This window comes from Melitaea cinxia, chromosome 7, assembly GCF_905220565.1.
Source record: "Melitaea cinxia chromosome 7, ilMelCinx1.1, whole genome shotgun sequence".
Taxonomy (NCBI): Eukaryota; Metazoa; Arthropoda; class Insecta; order Lepidoptera; family Nymphalidae; genus Melitaea; species Melitaea cinxia.
The window spans coordinates 6,002,891-6,024,106 of NC_059400.1; the positions used below are offsets into that span (position 1 = coordinate 6,002,891).

General features: G+C 35.0%; 1 protein-coding gene across 1 annotated transcript in view; it reads left to right on the forward strand.

Annotated features, from left to right (window-relative positions):
• LOC123655127 (mannosyl-oligosaccharide alpha-1,2-mannosidase IA) overlaps nt 1-20,433 on the forward strand; it is a 99,262-nt gene extending 78,829 nt beyond the window's left edge. The window contains exons 2-10 of the mRNA XM_045590963.1: nt 3,910-4,128; nt 5,764-5,943; nt 11,997-12,099; nt 12,362-12,469; nt 14,766-14,993; nt 15,927-16,065; nt 17,065-17,209; nt 19,562-19,678; nt 20,278-20,433. Coding sequence (XP_045446919.1) covers nt 3,910-4,128; nt 5,764-5,943; nt 11,997-12,099; nt 12,362-12,469; nt 14,766-14,993; nt 15,927-16,065; nt 17,065-17,209; nt 19,562-19,678; nt 20,278-20,433 — 1,395 coding nt within the window. The remainder of the gene's footprint in view (nt 1-3,909; nt 4,129-5,763; nt 5,944-11,996; nt 12,100-12,361; nt 12,470-14,765; nt 14,994-15,926; nt 16,066-17,064; nt 17,210-19,561; nt 19,679-20,277) is intronic.
• The last annotated feature ends 783 nt before the right edge of the window (nt 20,434-21,216 follow it).

Genomic DNA, 21,216 nt, shown 5'->3' on the forward strand with positions numbered 1-21,216 from the left:
ATATTTTAATAATCTAAGAGGATATTAGGCGCAATTGTGCGATTATGGAGATATCATCATTTATTATGTCGACTCCATACAAATTTTTTTTAAAAAAATTCTAATTGCGCTGTTTTCGATTATAAACCTGAAAGTTCATTATATAAGGCATATAGCAGTTATTCTCAATCGCATTCAATCAAAAAAAGCGTCATTTGTAAAAATAAATTTGAATGTCTATGAAACGTGAATTTCAGCCCACTGTGCCTCGTAGCGTCTTTTCGTGTCGTATTAAAACGTTCCGTTACTAGATTTACCATGCATTCCATATTAAAATAATATCATTTATTATAAATTAAAAAGTCTGTCTAAAAATTGATTAGTCCATATTTTTATAAAACAAGATTACTTTAATATGAATAAAATTTGTATGACAAATTTAAATACTACAAAACATCTGTGTAACATAACTGAGGCCGTCTGTGACGCTGCGTATACTGGAATGTAAGGGAGAGCTCAGGTAGCCGGTCTATCTACAGCTAACTGGAGATAGTAGTCCCCTATGCGAATTATTGGGACAACTACAAAGGATAGATAGTTAGTTATTAGCAGTCGATGATAACTACCTATCTCTATCTTTAGATTGAATATTGGGTTCGGCCGTAAGTGATCCTTCTCCTACATGAGGAAAGAGGCTTATGGCCAGCATGGGATATTACAGGCTAAAGCGCAACTTTGTGCAATTAACTTAAAATCAATTAATTTCCTCAGTTAATTAATGAAACAGGAGCTAACGTAACTTCCTTTAGCTTAACAGAAATCTTTAACAGCAAAAAAACATAAAAAGATACCTAAAAAATATTTTATTAATAATATACAATAACACCATTTCAAAAATTTAAATATAAAATTTTTTAACCGAATTAAATTAAACTGGTTGGTCGGTCTATCGGCATACAGCGCTTAACCGATTGATGTGTGACAATTATTATATAATTAATAAATGCTTTGAAAATAAAATGATCTAGTTCAACATTAAGTCGAATATATTATGTACCTATAGTTATCTTGTGATAATGTCGACAATACTGATGTCCGGTAAAACTTGAATGAGTTTATGTGGCATCTTATTATTAATAATTGTATTTTATATTCTTACATTGTTATTTTACTACAATAAATAATAATAATAGTTAAAACGGGATGTTTATATTAAATGATTTTTAAGTTATAAGTACTTATTCATATAATTATTTACGGATTTATTCTAATTGAATTATGTGTAGAATACCTTATCATCATTCATAATCTTGCTGAGTAACTAAGGCCAATTGAATATACACTTAGCGATGTATTTGATGATAGTGACTATTTTGGTGCTATTGGTAGTTTTTTTTTTTTTTTTCTTTAAAGGAATCTTTCGCAGAATAATGTTAAAAGTAAAAAAAAAAACATAGAAATGAATTTCGTCAAAACACAACCGTGTGTGACATTGATGTCATTGACTTATAGTGAATCGAGACCACAAATCGATTGTCGTTCACGTGATAACGTGTGAACAGCGGGCGCGCACATCATATCGCGCAGTAGCTTAGAATCGCGCGCGCGCTTAGTCGCGCAGACTTAACCTACATTAGCAGTTACTAAATTCGTTAAAAATTTGGTATAAATAACAATTAATAGTGCTATAAATAAATCAAATAACATGAAAGTAGAAATTTCAACTGTGCGAATATATGCATATTAAAATTTTAAAACCTTAGTACCTACCCAATATAGCGACAATTTGCTCTCAAAATACCCGTCAACTACAACAATATCGTGTTTAGCTTACGACGATAAAAATGAGAAAAATAGTTCGTTTGATAACAGTGGGAACATCGTTCCTTATGGTGATGTTCTTGATGACTCAACTCGTCCAACTGGAAAGTCAGAGTGATCCTCGGGAAAGGATGGCCCGGGCGGCTCGCTGGGCGTCATCCGTTTCGAGTGTTGTACGGGAAGACCCTCTTTATTATAACGCTACAAAACTGAAACAACAAAAAGTCGTTGAGGTATAAAATTAATATTTCGTATTAATACATGGTGTTCATCTTTCCTTACATTGCTGTAATATAATTTTGCGTGTTTGAATTTATCTTATCTTGCAGATATGTATGTTCCCAGAACATTAAAATAATATGCAGTAATTTCATAGTAAGTGTAGTAATAGTAGTTGAGCCAATGTTTTATAAAAATAAAATGCTACATTACTATGACTTAGTTTTTTTCCGAACAAGTTTTCCCGTTAGGCGAAAGCGATAACAAACAAAGGTTATCTTAAGATAGTATAAAACAATAATATACGTTATCCACTGATTGTGACCTGACCTCGAACGTCTTTAGGAGCTGCTTTTCTAATGTCAACATTCTATTTCCTCATTCTATTTAATAATTAATTGGTAAAGTCTTCGGTTTTTCCAAGTCATTGGCGACACTCGACAAAGTTGGCGGAACCTAATAATAATTAATGGTAGCGCGGAAAGTCCGATATCCTTTCATTAATGTTCGGTCGCTCTACGGAGCCGCCGAGATTAAAACTTGCGCTGCGGGCAACGGCTTTGCTAGCTTTCTAAGAAGAATTCTTTCTCGACGCCTTTGAAAAGCGAAATGTGAACTCCTTAGAATAGTTAGCTGGCTTGCAGTTTACACAAAAACAACTCTTATAAAGAGTCCACAAACCGTGAATCTATCTAACACGTTGTACTGTTTTTCTGACACGTTTCGCGAATATTAATTAAAAGAACTTCCGAATAATGCTTTATCCATGTCCAGACTATATTTGTTTTTATATTTTGTAGAAGCGTTGCATTATTGTGAATAAAATTATTTACTGATATTTTTTAAAACTAAGCCTCCTTCATAGAAGGAGATTGGTGTCTCCTAATGCTCTTCCATACCAATTCCTCATACTATTTTTATCATACATCGCCATTCACACCCAGGGTGGGTTCTCCTCTATTATGTCCCACTTCATACTAACTATTGCTTTATTTATTTAATTATTTATCTTAGGGCAATGAAAATTACTCAAACCGTTTTTAACATTTTGTTTTTGTTTTACAGAGCATTTTTATATTTATTTACGTTGTCTGACTTTTCTATTTTAACAATTTACAATTTTTAGCTTTGATGATAATCATTATCACCACATAAACTAACTTCCTCGTATTTATAGTAAACAAAGGGCTTATTCATTTATTCTTATAATCAAAAATATAATAATTATAATCAAGAACTGCACATATCTATGTATTAGTAACGATAATAATAAGAAATTAGTGATAATTCTAAATAATAAATATTAAGAACAACCAACGTTATAGTCACCAATTAAACAGTTTTGTGTAGAGTGTAAGTACAATAACCGTATTTAGCATAATTAGCGTAATTACTAGCGACTTATCATTGCCGTTTCTCTCGAAACCTACTTAAAATATAAAATATATTGTCTGAATATGAGTTTTCGGAAATGATTAATTAGCGAGAAATGTACAACGTATCTATTACCAAATACAATCACATTTTAATCTGCAAATTTTTGATGACTCGTATTTGTTGAAAGATTTTAAGAACAGACTGTTATATTGGGTGATTATTTTTTGGACAAATGTTATTATATATTTAGGTTTAAGGTTTTGAACATAAATTTATTTAAGTAATTAAAATATTTACAACCAAAAACTGTAATAATTTTGTGCCTTCTTATAAATTTTGAATAAAATAATATGCCTATAGACACTAACATTTATTAGTGCCTTGTTCGTTGTCTCATTTATTCACTGCGGGTTTAAGCCATGTGATTGGATCTGTAACACCCTGGGTCTTAACTTTTATACTTCTATTCCTCTCTAAGGCGAAACCTTTCTCAACTATTGCCAATCTTTTCAGATGATGCGTCACGCGTGGAACAACTACAAACTGTACGCATGGGGTAAAAACGAACTGAAGCCGATATCGAAGCGTGCTCACTTGACCAGCGTGTTCGGTGGCGGAGACCTGGGGGCTACCATCGTCGACGGTATGGACACGCTCTACATCATGGGCCTCATGGACGAGTTCAGAGAGGGAAGGGACTGGATAGCTGAACATTTCCATATCAACGAAATCGTAAGTGATCACCTCTAATTTTACAATACCTATTGATCTATCCGAATTTGTTTTAGAAAAGATCAATTTTTTTGACATGAAGACCATCTGTGTGTTATGTGCGTACCCTACTAATATGGAGGAAAACGACTACATAAACCTAGGTTCGTTGTAACTCAGTCGTTTTAACCAAGTAAAAAATAAATGCTTCACTATCTAAATTGCTATAATAAGATGAGAATTCGGTGTCGGGAGTCATCGACAAATATGGCCTATTCACGTTTGTCATGTACGAGGCTCGATCCCGCAAACACTAGTACGCCAGCAGTAGTAGTAGTAGGTCAGTCGCTGTGACCACTGCGCTGACGCATTGTCGATGTGTTTGTTGTAGTTCATATCTAAGTTTGTTTTTAAACGTCTTTTCGCTGTTTGAAAACAACGCATACATATGTATGTAAATATTTCGACAAGGAATAACAACAAAAATTCTTAGAGTTGCGCACTCGTGATATTAGTGTTATTGTTTAAAATACATAGCAACCATAGTTTATACTATAAAACCCACAATTTAAACAATATATTGTATGAAAAACAATCCTGAATTTTGATTTAATTGAATCGAATGAATCAAGCCTGTGTCAAATCGGAATGACACACAAAACAAAAAACTTGGTGCACAAAAAACTTGGTAAATACGATATCTAGGCTAAAATGTACACGAGCGTTTGAACTACAACTACATAAATAAAGAATAGTGGCCGTGTAGCAAGCGCCACCAATCAAATGTTCAATTAGCTACACTCCCGGGCACCATTAAAAATTTAAATACCAAACAATTTTAAACTTTATGTAGTTCTACTAGGATATATTCATGTGTTTCATTATGCCTTAAACCAACTCGTATGTTACAGACCGTTTAATGGTTTGCTTTTTTTCGTGTGTTTGTATAACACTATGTTGTTTACTTGACACGTGTCTCAAACCTACTTCGCATTAACGACCTTCATAATTTACATGTAATTATTAAGGTTAGGTATAGGTACATGTATTTATGAATGGATGTCGCAGTAATATCGCTTTTTATAAATATATAATGTTCATTGATATGATAAGTGTACAGTTAACTTCAGACATATAAATCAGACAGAATAGTAAAAAAATAGAAAAACGAAGTAAATGCTTTGTACGGTCGTAATTAAAAGTTTAATGGAATTCCTAACAAATATAATATATATATTAGCTGACCCGCAAACGTTGTTTTGCTATATATTTTATAAACCCCCTTAACCCCCCCCCCCCTTACAACTTAGGAGCAATGAAAAATAGATGTTGGCCGATTCTCAAAGCTACCCGATATGTACACAAAATTTCATAAAAATCGGTCCTGCCGTTTCGAGGGAGTATGGTAACTAACATTGTGATACGAGATTTTTATGTATAAGATTATATAATTAAGGCAAATGGATTAGGCATTAGTGCGACAAGTACTTTTTTACTGTCTACCAAGGCTTATTTACTGTCTGCCAAGGCATTGGCAGTTCCAAATACATCGCGATCTTATAGCTCGCCAACTCCTTAATTAAAATCGAGTTATGTTAACAGTCAGTGTATTGACACAGAAGTCGTGTAAATCTGTTAAACTGTTAAATCATTCAGGACACTGATCTGTCAGTCTTCGAAACGACGATCCGCTTCGTGGGCGGTCTACTCTCCTGCTACGCGCTGACCGGAGACACAGTGTTCCGCGACAAGGCCGCAGAGGTTGCCGACGCGTTGCTGCCAGCCTTCGAGACGCCTACTGGTCTCCCTTACGCCCTTATCAATCCCTCTAATAAGGTAAGATTGCTATTTAATCTGCTATTTTAGCTACAGCGTCATTACATTACTCTATTTTTATGGGCCATTCATTATATCGATTAATCAAGAAAGTAACGTGATTCATATATTTCGATTAATCAGGAAAGTAAAGTGATTTTATACCTATAGTTTTAGAAGTAAGCACGTAGTGCTTTCAATTTTTTCGCAATGATGTTAGTATTATCGTAATATTTTTTGCCCGTCTTATTTATACCTATTATATTCGTTGTCCGGCCTTGCGAACTTTCAAACGCGTATCTAAAGTTTAAATAATCGTTCTATCACATCAGCCTATCGCAGTCCACTACTGGACATAGGCCTCCACAAGTTCGAGCCAAAAATGGCGTGTACTCATGTGTTTTGCCCATAGTCACGCTGGGCAGGCGGGTTGGTGACCGCAGGGCTGGCTTTGTCGCTCCGAAGACGATGCTGCCCGTCTTCGCCTTGTGTATTTCAAAGCCAGACGTTGGATGGTTATCCCGCCATTGATCGGCTTTTTAAGTTCCAAGGTGGTATTGGAACTGTGTTATCCCTTAGTCGCCTCTTACGACACCTACGGGAAGAGAGGGGGTGGCCATATTCTTTAATGCCGTAACCACACAGCAAGTTAAATAATCGTTACGTTATGCTACTTTCCAATTTTTCATCACGTAATTTTTTTTTTATAAAATATTATAAAACTTAAAAAAAATTGCTGCATTGGTTCAGCCGTTTTCGAGCTTTGCGCTTAGAAAAATATTTAGCGGTACATTATTAATACTTTTCGCGTAAAGAATATGTAAATGCACAAACAAAAGCGAACATTAATGATAAAAATAAAAATTTGAGTTATCGATCAAACGTCCCTCACCCTTAGTCTTTGACACTACACGACCTTGTTAATGTTTCAACATAATTTTATATCGATAAGATTACCGTTTTGTAACTATTAAATTCTTCGAAGCTACAGTTTCATGTTTATTACAAATAGTGAAAAATAAAACAAGTTCTGCTGTCATTAGATATACTTACATAAAACAAATAATAAAACAAAATGGCTTTCGTTTTGTTATCCTTAAATACTGGCTGATTCCAACTAATTTGCTGATTAATAAAATAAGTAACGTGATTGCTCTACGTTCCTTATTATATTAATCTTTATTAATATTAAAAAGCTGTAGAGTTTATTTGTTTGTTTGAACGAGCAAATTTCAGGAAATCTCAAATTAAAAAAATATTTTTGTGTTGGACAGTCCATTTACCGAGGCAGGAAAATCATCTACATTAAATTTAGGTAAATTTTTCCCCAAATTAACGCAGGTAACCGCGGGGCACAGCAAGTAATGTATATGTGTAGAGGAAAACACATTAAAAAAAATTGAAAACAAAAATATGTTTCGCTTACAAATCTTTATAAGCCTTATCTGGTAGCCCCTTAAGTCATTGCCGTAATATATTTGTAAAGATTAATACATACATATTAGACTAAAGTTGAGTAAAATCTATCCAGTAGTTTTTTCGTAACGCGCGCACAATGGCAAACCTTTATCGTTTATTATATATATCTAATTAGAAATTAACTTAAAATAAAATTGTGCAATTCACACACGGCAGAAGCGAAACTTCTGAAAAGTAGCCTACAAGAGATTTTTTTCACTGAGAATAAAATATTGTGCAATGTATTCTATCTCGTTCCCTCACATACATTTATGTGTTCGTTTCTTTATCGTGCCGCATTTTCTCTTCATCGAGTTTCAAATCACACTATTCTAAAGTATTTTCACTTCAAAAAGAGATGTAGGCTTGCTTTTGTTTTCTATGATTTATTAATTTGTATGTGCAGTGTTTTTATATATGTGCTAGTGACCTCTGTCTGTCCATATTTTTTTACACAATAAGTAATCACCAACATATCATATACTAAAACCTTCTCCGAAACACGCTGCATCTAATGGTATAAGAATTATTCCGAACGGTTTAGTAGTTTTCGCAGTATAACCGAACAAAAAAACCGGCTCTCCATTTATTAGCATACTTAGATTAAATTGTATAACAAGTCAATAATCCGTTCATGAGCCTAATCTGATTAATACGTGAAATAACAATATATCGTGATGCACGCTGCAGTGGACAACGGAGCTCGACGCCAGTGAATTTGTAAAATGAAACGAGAAGCTTAATTACGACCGACGAATAAAGCGGCTACAATTTTATTTTAAATATTGCATATATATTAATTTAATTTTATTAATTTAAAGTACTTCGCTACAATACAATATTTTATCTTGCATGAAAGATGTACGCTTGCAGGTACTACGGATTTTTTGTTATAATTTTAATAAATCCTTTAGTTGGTATTTAATAAAACCGTAAACACGCAAAAAAAGCCTCAATTTATTTTTTTTGAATTTTTTCGTATTAGCTTATGGTTTTGCATATATGTATACTCGTATACCGACATTGCAATATAGACAATTTTAATTGACATTAAGCAAATCAATTACTGGCGAAGCTTCTTAAAATTAGGTAATTATATAAAAATAGAATTTTATTTATATACTGTTATTTAATTTAGAATACGCGAATTAATATCTGAACTCTGTAATATTGCTTCTGCATTGCATGCATTCAGTCTGTATCATCCCACTGCTGGGCGTAGGCCTCTTTCACCGCGTAGGAGAAAGATGGGAGCTTAATCCACCACACTACTCCACTGCGGGTTGATGGCTTGGTGGATATATTCCCTACTATGAGTAACGATTGCTATCAGGTATTTATGATAACAACCGGGACCGACGGCTTAACGTGATCTCCGAGGCACGGTGGGGAGACCCACAAGAACAAACATCTAAACCGGCAAGGAATATTAGTACAAATATCCATCCCGAGCGCGACTCGAAGTCGCAAACCGTCGGTGTTTCAGGCGACTGCACGCATCAGTACACCAAAGCGGTCGTTATATTGCTTCTGCCTGTACATAAAACAGAGTACGACTGTCATTCCTTATAAACAAGATGCTAAAACACCGCTGCGAAATATCGGTTTCATTCATAAACGAAAAATACGTCGAATTTAAACCAATGTTCATTCATTTAATTAAACCGTCTTCAAATCGCAATGCTCCGTTCATCGCGAACCTCTGGCTCTTCGTTATCACATCAAAGACCGCCGACGCCGCAGTCTCCTTCGTTATCATTCCTGATACGATGCTCTCATTAGCCCACGGATCCTTCATACCTTATTCTTATCAATAAAGAATCGGTTACGAAATTAATTCGTCGTATGCGCAGAGCCGAGTGAATCGAATTTATCTACCGTTTGAATAAAAAGCTTTGACTTGTTTATCTGTCTCTTCGGGCTTGCGATAAGTTTGCAATTAAAACTGACGTAATATTTAAATTTCATTTATTTAATTGCGTTAAATCCCTTGCAGTGCAGTCCAAAAAGTTTTTTGTATATTTTTCTTCTGCATCAGCAAACACCATAGTGTCAGATATGTCTATTCCAAATGTGTGAATCCAAAGTTTTAGTTCCTTAGGGACTCCTGAGGAACTAAAACTCTTGCTGATATATCGTACCAGTAAATTATGAATGGCATGAAGTTTATGAGTCACACTCTCTCTCTCTCTCGTCTATCTCTACAGCTGTCATAGCGCTCTGTTTTTAATTGGTAACCCATTATAAATGACAATAACCGCTTTTAATGATGAGTAGCAAAATTTATACGAACACGAAGTCAAGCGTATTTTTTTACCGACTTCAAAAAACGCAATTCGACTCGATGTTCGGGGATAACATCGTCGTTTATGAACCGACTTTTATAATTCTTTTTTTTTATGTTTGAAAGGAGACATCCTAAGTGTGGTACCATAATAAGCAAACCAGGATCTGATGATGGGATCCCAGAGAAATCGAGGGAAACCCTCGAAAATTCGTATAACTTTTTACTGGGTGTACCGATTTTGATGATTTTTAATTTAATCGAAAGCCGATGTTTATTATGTGGTCACATTTAAATTTCATCGAGATCTTATTACAATTTTTGGAATAACCTTTGATAATGCGTATTTACTTGACTATTTTTTCGTCTACCTACGTCGTACGAGTATTACTTGTCGATGTAATTGAAGTCGGTTTTAGTTTCGTTTGCCAGCAAACACGATTATTCTTTATTTAGCTCGTATGGAACATTCGTTTACCAGTCTTCGTCTTACTCGACCGTTCTTTAATAGCTGTAGGTAAATACGAGACTCTATATTAGTTTGTTTTCCTTACTTAGTTGTTACCAATTTTGGTCTTCAATCTCGAATATTAAAACAGAAACTTAGTATAAAGTAAATAAAACATTAATATTCGTTTTCAACTACTAAATAAACGCTTCTTTCTGCTGGAAAAATGTCTAAAATGCGAAATATTTCGACGCAATAAAAGTAAGCAAATATTGCTCGCCTCTTATATACAAATTTGATAATATCTAGAAAACTACAAACGTTATTATAACATTTAAAATACAGAGAAATTACCATTTGATATTAGATTTTTATGATTAGAATACCGTGAAAAAAAAAACTTTGACGTAAATCTTCCACTTTAAATAATGAGAAAAGTGAAATTGAAATAGAAGTCAATAAGATCGGAGAATTATTAAGGGATATTTTATGTAGTACTCGTAATTCAATAGAAGCTCTCGACAATCGTCCGTCACTCGCTGTATAATGATCTCTCTATTATAACGTGTATTCGCAGCGGACCTTATCAATTTGAGAGAGATTCGATTCAAAATAAAGGCACTTAACGATTAATATTCAACAAGATTACTTGTATTTGTTAACGATGCTCGTTAAGTATATTGTTATTCTATTATATGAAATTGTTTTTGTATGAAGAGCTTACTTCAACTGGTCAATTTGAACACGACATACTACGATTTTCATAGATAAAAATATAAGAAGACTAGCTACCTCGGCAAACGTTGTCTTGTCGCTAAACGCTATTTAAAAATAGGGGTTGGTGGTAAAAGGGTGAAAATTTAGGGTTGTATGTATTTTTTAATGTTGTATCATAAAAAAATAATTTAAAAAAAAATTAAGGGTGGACTACCCTTAACATATAGGGGGATGAAAAATAGATGTTGTTCGATTCTCAGACCTACCCAATATGCACACAAAATTTCATGAGAATCGGTCAAGCCGTTTCGAGGGAGTTTAAGTACAAACACCGCGACATGAGAATTTTATATATTAGATTTAAAAATAATATGTCAAGGGCGTAGCTAAACTGAGTAACAGAGTTGAGTCCCTATTTTCTTAGTGCGAATTAACTATAGTTCTTTTACACTTTAATTTAAAAATATATATTTGCTAATATCATCTTCAAAAGATTCATAATTAAAAAAAAAAAAACACTAGTTAATAATTAATGAACGCCACATGCCAGAACTTATTGAAAAAAATGTCTACTTTTTCAATAAGTTCTGGCGTGGTCACCTCAGAAGGGCGACCCGGCCTTCGTTCATCTTCAAGTGACTCCCTGCCCAGCTTAAATTATACCACTAGTTAAGAATTGTTTTTCCTAGGCGAGAATCCTCGTAAACCAATGCCATCTCATTCATTTTAGTTTGAGAAAATATTCCTTACTTGGTTAGGAATTTTATTACCACGCAATATTCGATTTTCTCCATATTTTGCACTTTGTCTCCTATTGAGTTGCTTGGTCAACGATAATTCAAGGACTAATTAATGATCCGATTACAACAAAACGACTATATACTAATAATGATTCATTTTACATCTTAAAACTATAACGAACCCCTACCTTCCTCCTTCCTCTTTTAATATGATCATTCCGCGTAGCACTATCGTAAGTACTCTCCGAGTCACGGTGAGCAAACTCACAAGGACATACATCCAGACTGGATCCTTGGCCTCGATACTGTATACTTTATAATTGTATTAATACACAGGATTACCCATCATGAATTAGGCAGGTAAAACCGTGAAACTCACAGTATGTTTATGCGTATAAACGAATCACGCAAACGTTGTATGTTGCAGGCAAATCGCCAGTATCACTGGGCGGGTGCAAACAGTATTCTGTCTGAAGTGGGCACTCTACACATGGAATTCACTTACTTGAGTGATGTCACTGGCAAGGAAGGTAAACAATATCATTCGTAACAATATTTTTATTAACTAATCAAAATAAAATTATTATAATTTTTATTCTATCCTAACATACTAAAATTTTCGGAGTTACATCTCTGCTATCGACGAAACAGAAATCATAAAATTTTATAATAAAATTAAAAGTGCAAAAAAAATCCGATCTGAATTTTTTTTTTAATACCTTAATTGGGGGACTTTTATAAAAAAAAAATATGGCTATTTATATAGCTATATTAATATTTTTCTTACCCCAGTTTACAGGCAGAAGGTAGATCGTATACGCGAAGTTCTTCACAACATTCAAAAACCAGACGGCCTCTATCCCAACTACATCAACCCTAGGACAGGACAGTGGGGACAAAGTAAGTAGATCTTACTTTTTGTACGAAACTATGCTTGTCATTCTCATGTCACGAATATTTTGCTGCCTATTTTGTTTTGGGTCAAATTGAGAAGTAAAGCGTGGGTCATTAAATCTCTAGAAATTGACAAGATGCTCTTTAGTGGTGACCAAATTCTAGAAATAGAAAACGTTTGGAAGTGTCGTTAATTTTATGGATTATCGCCCATTAATGTTATTTTCGTATACAAGTATTTTCATAAACATATAAAATACATACGCGAAAATCTTGAAAGAATTCTTTTGATACATATAAGAAAAATTAACTATGATAGTTCTTTTTTATATTAACCTTCTCTTCCCGTGGGTGTCCTAAGAGGCGACTAAGGGATAACACAGTTCGACTACCACCTTGAAACTGTTAATGCCGACTGATGACGGGATACCCACCCAACTGCCGATTTTGAAATACACAGGCCGAAGACGGGCAGCAGCGTCTTCGGTGTGACAAAGCCAGCCCTGCCGTCACCAACCCGCCTGCCTAGCGTGGTGACTAAGGACAAAATACATGAGTTTGCGCCATAATATCCGGTGCGAACTTCAGAAGGCCTATGTCGAGCAGTGGACTGTGTAGACTGAAGTGATGACTAAAGAATAACATTCTACCGTGACCCAGAAAAACAAAACAAATTTGATAAATATGTTTTTTGTTATAATTAAACTAGTCGTACACGACATTAGACGAGATGCTTATCACGTAGACTGATAAATGCTTCAAAACAAAGTCGCTTACTATCACAGTTTTTTATGAAATCGTTCAGTTTATTTAGTAATTAGTACGATGAAAGTGAGGCGGATCATTTTGAACAAACTTAAATATTGTAGGTATACTAAAAACATGAAGAAATTTTTTAATGACTTTATTTAATCTGGCTATCGAAAAAAAAAGGAACTTGATTCCATATGTACTGGGAAATCAATAATACAATATGCCATACTACATTCCACAGCTAGGCCTCTTTTTCCACGTAGGTGTATGAAAGCTTAATCCACCACGCCGCTCCACTGCAGATTTGCAGATATATTCCCTACTATGAGTTACGATTGCTATCAGGTGTATGTGATAACACCGTGACCGACAGCCACGTAAACTGTTACACCCACTTTACTGGACAAACGAAGAAACCGGAAACATTTATTTGTTCAAATAAATATCTGATAATCCTTTTTTACCCGACTGCCAAGGAAGGGTTATGTTTTTCGCGCGTATCTTGTATGTATATTTGTATGTAATATTCTTTACTACCTCATATTTCCAGAACCACTGAATGGATTTACATAATTGAGGTATCGTTAGGTTCATCTTAGCTGCCCAAGTGTTCTTAGATAGGTGACATTAAAAAAAAATCAAACATGGCGGCTGCGCGAAGCCATTGTAGTTAATAAAAAAAAAAAAAAATTTCTCGAATACTACAATATGGGTATCAAATTGAAGGGCACAATACAAGGATTTTAAAAAGGTATATCATAATTATTATTACCGCAATACTAATAAAGAAATACAATATTAAAGTTTAAAAAATGTGGACTTTGCTCTTTCCCACGCCTATGCCATGCCAAACTCGCCTCCTAGGCGATGATCAACTTCGGGGTGTAGCCTTTCTAATAAAATACAATGGTTAAAAAAAACACAATTAAAATTACAAATAAAAATTAATAAAATAATGTCACACCAATTTACAATTACATTAATAAAATCAATAACAAATACATAATACCAAATACAAACAAATAATTTTCATAATAATTTCATTATATTAAAACTAATAGTTGTTGACTTAAGCAGTCACCTATTTGCTAAAGGTCAGGCTTACGTTGCTTTGAGCAGAGTGAGATCTTTCTCCGGGCTTGCTATCAGTTCTCTTGACCCTAAAAAATTACTTAATTAACCACATGATGTAAACTGTTTTAATGAATTGAACCGATTACGTAATTTGTCTGACTAAAAAGACATAAATAAAATAATACTTAAAAACAAAACAAAAAACCCGCCTGCGTGAAGAACAACTAATAGAAAATCAACTGAAAAAGCTGGAACAAGATAAAAAATCAATATGCACACAAAGTCAGCGAAATAAATAGAAACAATATCAAACATTTTGTGCTGTACATTTAAAATATATTAATACGGTAGTCCTTCGAAACTTTATGCAACGTCGTACGTATTTTATTACAAATGTTAATGCTCCTTCTGGATTGCACAAAGCCATAACTCTTTGCTATCAGGTGTATAATTATGATGATATTCAATGTTCCAGGGCACACGTCTCTCGGAGCTCTAGGTGACTCTTTCTACGAGTACTTGTTGAAGGCGTGGTTGGTGTCCAACGGCGAGGATGAGCAGGCTCGCGTGATGTTCGACGAGGCCATGCAGGCGGCGCTCGAAAAAATGCTGAGGATATCGCCCTCGGGCCTGGCCTACCTCGCCGAGGTCAAGTACGGCAGGGTATTTGAGGAAAAAATGGACCATCTCTCTTGTTTCGCGGGTGAGTGGATCGTATGTGCTGCACTACTACTCTACTAAAGCAAGGGGTCGTCCATTTATCACATGAGCCTAGAAACGGGCTCGGAAAAACGTCACGAAATATCGCAAGAAGTGGGAAGGATTATATTGAGATACACGTATATTTTTTTTCGATAAAGGCGCGATTTAAAAATAAAAAAAAAAACAAAAAACAACAATTACCCTGCAACCTTGATGCCCGTCTAGAAATTAGTATTACGATGCTTAATTTTCAAAAATTTCAGATTATAACTGTCCTTGAAGATAATATTCGGAAGAGATCATTTTTATTGCAGAAAAAAATACTCGTGATTTTTGGATATAGGGGGGGAGGTTAGTTTAAAGCATCACTTGATTAATGGATAACCCCTAAGACGTAAAACGAGGGATGGGAAGAATTACGAAAGAAGGGAGGCAACTTTGTTTATGTGTTTAAATAGCAGGCTTGTTGGAATGATCGGATGGACTTTTTGTGTTATCGTGATAACATCAGTACTGCTCATTGCTACAAAGCGACTTTACGCTATTACTTTTGTAAAGGGAATTGTGTATTTGTTCTAATTGGTAAAACGGTTTTAATAATACCTTTACCATTAGAAAGCTACATTCTCGAGTTCATCACGATTTCAATAATATATAATATATAGTAGATACAGCTATTATCTATTTATATATAAGATGTTGCTACGTACTGTTTGCGTGTTGTGCGTATCCCTGTATTTCTCTTTAATATTTTTTTTGTTATACTGTAGTATGTATCTTAACGCTTTCCTTTTTAATATTTATTATATATACAGCTTTGCCCGGCATTAGTATGTGTTCAAATGTAAAAATAATGGCAAATAACTATTTGTATAACCTTTGTCGCTTGTGATTGTTGGTGTACAGTAATTAATGAGTTCGTTCGGCCGTCCAGGCGGCATGTTCGCGCTGGCGTCCACCTCGCTGGAGAACTCGCAGTCGGAGCGCTACATGGACGTGGCGCGCCAGCTCACGCGCACGTGCCACGAGAGCTACGACCGCGCCGACACCAAGCTCAGCCCCGAGGCCTTCCGGTGAGAGGACTACCGCTAGTGTTGCACACACCCACGACCGCCTGGTGGAATGGGCCGTGTGCCGTGTCGGCGGCGCCCGAACACCGACGGTCGCGGGTTCGATTCCCACTCGGAGTGGATATTTGTGTTTGTTCAAAAATTTTATTTCCGGTCTTCCGACCGTGCCTCGAAGAACACGTTAAGCTGTCGGTCCCGATTGTTATCGTGTACACTTACTCATAGTGGGGAATATATCCGCAAACCCAGTGGAGCAGCGTAATGGATTAGGCTCCAATTCTTCTCCTAAATGGAGAAAGTGGCCTGAAGATGCCCAGCAGTAGGATGCTACAGGCTGAAGCGTAGCGTAGGATAATGACTCATATCAAGAGAAGTTGTTAAGGGATGTCAAAAATATTGTTCCCCAAACCACTGATTATTAACTGACGTCATTCTTGAGTAATATTCAGATGTTCAAATACACTTCCATCATCTAGTCTCGATACACACTACGAAGGCAACTAAATTTTATTAGTGCTGTCTCGTTTCCTTAAAAATGTCCAATAAGCAATGAAAATCAAACTAACGAGGCCTATTATAATAATGGCGCAGTAAGCAATGACTTTGGTTTCTACTTCAGACTTGTGGATTAAGTTCCTACTTCGAGTCTAGGTTTAACATTTATATATTATGCTTTATGTACATGTATTATATCAGTTGACTTTTCTATAAAAATACTTTTCAGGATTCTAAACCTAGAAATGGCATTTAAGTACCTGCTTTAGATACAGGTGACCGTGTGTATACGTTAAACGTTGGTATTATTAGAAAAAAAAAAACATAAAAAGTCATCGCTTTAGTTTGTCATTTGGTATAACTTGAATATTAAGAACAGAGGTCGAATAAAAAATGAACCATGTTCGATGTTAAACCTCAAAACATTATAACAAGGGTATGCGAGGATTTATTAATAGAAAAGTTGATATTTAGCTGCTTGTGTTTAACAAACCATGGCCATTTCAGATTCTCGGGTGCAGTAGAGGCTAGAGCTATGAAGAGTAACGAAAAAATGTACTTATTGCGGCCTGAAACCTTCGAGAGCTACTTCATCATGTGGCGTCTCACCAAGGACCAGAAATACCGCGACTGGGGGTGGGAGGCTGTCCAGGTAATGTTGAAAAATTAAAAGATGGCCAAGATCTAGTCAGATCGTTCCGAGTCTGATGGACTAGTTTTGTGATATTTTATACTCAAATAAGTTTTAATAGATTCAACACGGGCGTGAAAAATTGTATTTGTAAGCCAATTAATTTCGAACAGTAAATTGCTTTGAATGTATGAGGCAAAAGATTGTTCAATGGTATAGTTCGCGTCATGTAAAAAGAACGCTGGCCTTCAAGCTGCGCAAAAGCGATTTATCGGTCTATTTGGTGGTATGGTATGCGGGGGCGTGTGTATCACGCGCCGCATGCTTGCCGGTGTGCTATTGGTTGGACACTTCAACGTCGACTCAAAATACTATCGCGCACAAAAGTTTTAAATTACGAAACAGTTTTACATAGAGAAGTGAAAAAGTCTTATTTCCTAAACAAACCCCTGTCATTCGTAATTCACGTTTTTTCCGGATTTATCGCACACTTTAACAAGACATTAGCTTAGGGACATTTGTAAAACTCCTTTTACTATTTATTTCACTAAAAACAAATGTCAAATTTATCATTTTAAACACATAAAAACTATTAAAATACAAATATCGAGAGTACAGATAATTAATATTTTTGAATATAACATTTCAATAATCACTAAAAATAAATATCACTAAAAATAATAATCACTAAAAAGTTTGTTATTGCTTTTGTTTAAAAAAATGTAATTTTGTAAAGGGATAATTATTATTCTTATTTAGAGCGAATTATTCGCAGAGGTATTTCTAGTATTTTTTAATGTACTAACCAATAACCATTATACGAAGCCGCGAGTGAGCCTAATTAAAAACAAAACAGCAGTACTTTGGTGCGCGAGTGTACCCATGCGCAAACACACCACCTCCAGTTTCTTTCAGCGTTCTTTTTACATGACGTGAGTTATAACAAATTATATTTGGTGTTTCGGGTGAGGTTTTTATTTATTCTTAAAAAATGTCTATAATTAAATTTACAATAATTCAAACATTTTGTGTAAAATGAAAACTTCAAAACCTTTTTTAATTTCATAATTTTGAGTAGATAACAATTTTTTAAAATATTATTATACAACCATATAAAAACATTTTAATTCGATTAAAATTTTATTATAAATCTCACCACTCTTCCACCGAGGGTCAAATTTTAGTAAGAAACTCTTTATGTAAGTGAATCACACTTTAAGAATTAATTTCAATGGAGAATGATACGATTCCATACATTCTTGGGCCAAAATGTAATGAAATGAAAATGGTATCAATTAATGCATTTAGGCTTATTGCTTCCTCGCTGAAAATTATTTATATTTTGGCTATCTGAGAGTGGAGTTATTAGACTTTTTGTAAAAGTGAGGTTATGTTACAATGTCTATAAAAAAACGCGATCACTAAGTTCTTGTAGCATTAATATTTATTATATTTAGTGAAGACTGTTTGAAAACTCACTACGAATATTGATATACACTTGAAACCATAAATAAATATCAGGAATGGACTCAGAATGCATCGGAAAACAGTAAACACGAAACGAGTGACGGACACAGTATTATTGTTAGTCACAAGTAGTCAGCTTTCAAAGCTGTCATTAAAAATATGATTTATTTTAAATTGATATGAAATCGATAATCATTTTGGTTTATCAGGTATTAATTGATATTGTCCATATTAATGTAACTTTATTTAAATGCACTTTATTGTTTACAGCTGTAATTGTGCATCTAAATATCTTGAATTAATTAACTAGTGCAAACCTTTTTTTTTTTGAATTCTGTAATCGATTATAGTTGAATCGATACCCAAATAATTTGATGAAAACTATCTTTCTCAATTTTCCTCGCTTCTAGATTCAGAATTGAGCTGATATTTTATATTTTAAAATAAAAAAATATGACCAATTTTTTAAACAATATCTCTACTCATTACATTTTGGCCCAAAAGTCCCATTCTCCTTTATTTGTTTAATACTTTATCGTACACCACAACTATATGAACATGACACACATTAAACAAATTTTAAGATAATTACAGACCACGGGCTTACGGTTATTTTTATAGTATTTTAACTGACTTCCGAAAAAGGAGGAGGTTCTCAATTCGATTGTATTTTTTTATGTATGTTACCTCCGAACTTCTGACTAGTTGGATCGATTTTGATGATTTTAGTTTTAATCGAAAGGTGATACGTGTCATATGGGTTACGATCTAAAAAGAGAGTAGAGAGTTATATTTAATAATTCGTATTTACTCGACTACTTTTTCGGCTACTTGTCAATGTAATTGTAGTCGGTTTAATTTCGTCAGCGAGCAAGCACAATGATATAATAAGGGTCGCGTGCGCAGGCTCTGGAGAAGCACTGCCGCGTGGAGGGCGGCTACACGGGGCTGCTGAACGTGTACCGCGCGCCGGCGCCCGGCGACGACGTGCAGCAGAGCTACTTCCTGGCCGAGACGCTCAAGGTGGGGGCGGGGCGGGCGGGGCGGGGCGGGGCGGCGGGGCGGGGCGGGGCGGGCGGGGCGGGGCGGGGCGGCGGGGCGGGGCTGACAGCGCGCTGCTCCGCTGCGGTTGGCGGATATGTTTCCTGCTTTGAGTGGCGAGCGCTATCGGGTAGTTATTATAACAACCGGGACCGGCGGTTCAACGTGCTCTCCGGGGCACGGTGGGGAGATCCTCGAAGACAGACATCGAAACCGGAAAGAGATATTTGCACATATACAAATATCTATCCCGAGCGGGAATCGAACCCGCAAACCGTCGGTGTTTTAGGTGACTGCTAGCACCACTACACAAGAGCAGTGGTTGTTTGAAGGACCGATGAGTGAAAATTTCAATTCACCTACGCATAAATTCGGTACTTAGCAGGTACTTATATTACGACTCATTATTAGTATTTCGAGACAGACAACCAAAGTTACTTTCATATATGTGTATAATATTAGTAATATCATTTTGTACATGACTACAAACCAAAAATTAGCTTAAATTGTAATTTTATTTTATTACCGAAGATATGTAAGAAAGCCAATTCTTCATTTTAACTTTGAATATTTTTTTCCAGTACTTATACCTCCTATTTTCTGATGACTCGCTAATCTCTCTCGACGAGTGGGTGTTCAACACTGAAGCTCATCCGTTTCCCATTAAAGGCAAGAATCCCCTCTACCGAGCGGCAGACAAACTAGCAATATCCGGAAACGATGACAACCAGGTCTGAACAAGACTAAACACTTAATTAACTTATAATTGAAAACGAGCGGATTAATCCATTCAAAGGTTCTCTATGTCATTATTTTTATTGATTGTATTTGAACCTTATGCATCATTATTTTTAATATATTTATATTATTTATATTATAACAGGCTGTGTGGACAAGCCCCCTAAAATGAATAGCATGGTGCTTGTAAGTTTGTGTCGTAAGGCCTCTGTGGATAGTCCGGCTCTACGCATGAGATTGTTTTTGACGACATTTTGTCGTTTAGGTTCTATTTTTAACTAAAGATTAAAGTTTTTAGTTATAACTGAATGAGTTATAAAATAAAGTGACAATTATTGTCGTCGGCAGCCCAGCAATGTTACGTATATTTCGACCTGTTGATGCTTGTAATTAATTCTGGTTAAGAACTGTTGGATTACACTTTTATAATATTTTCTGTTTAATTTATTTACAGTGATCTATCAACAAAAGTGTTATTAGCTAAGGTTTCGTTGTAAAATTAATTTATACTTTTGTCTTTAAGACGAGACTGCATAATTTTTATCTATACTTTCAAATCGATGTCTTTCATACACATAGGTTTGTTACACTCATGTAAATTAAAGATCTTGGGCTTAAGTTAAGTTATGTATATATTTGTATATGTTTTAACAAACTTATTTGTTTTTTTTACATCTCTGACTTTTAATTTCTCTAATGACTTCTAAAAAAATAAATATTTTACTTTGACCTAAACAAAGTAAATTTTAAGCAACAAAGTGTAAGTAGTTTTATGTTATTAA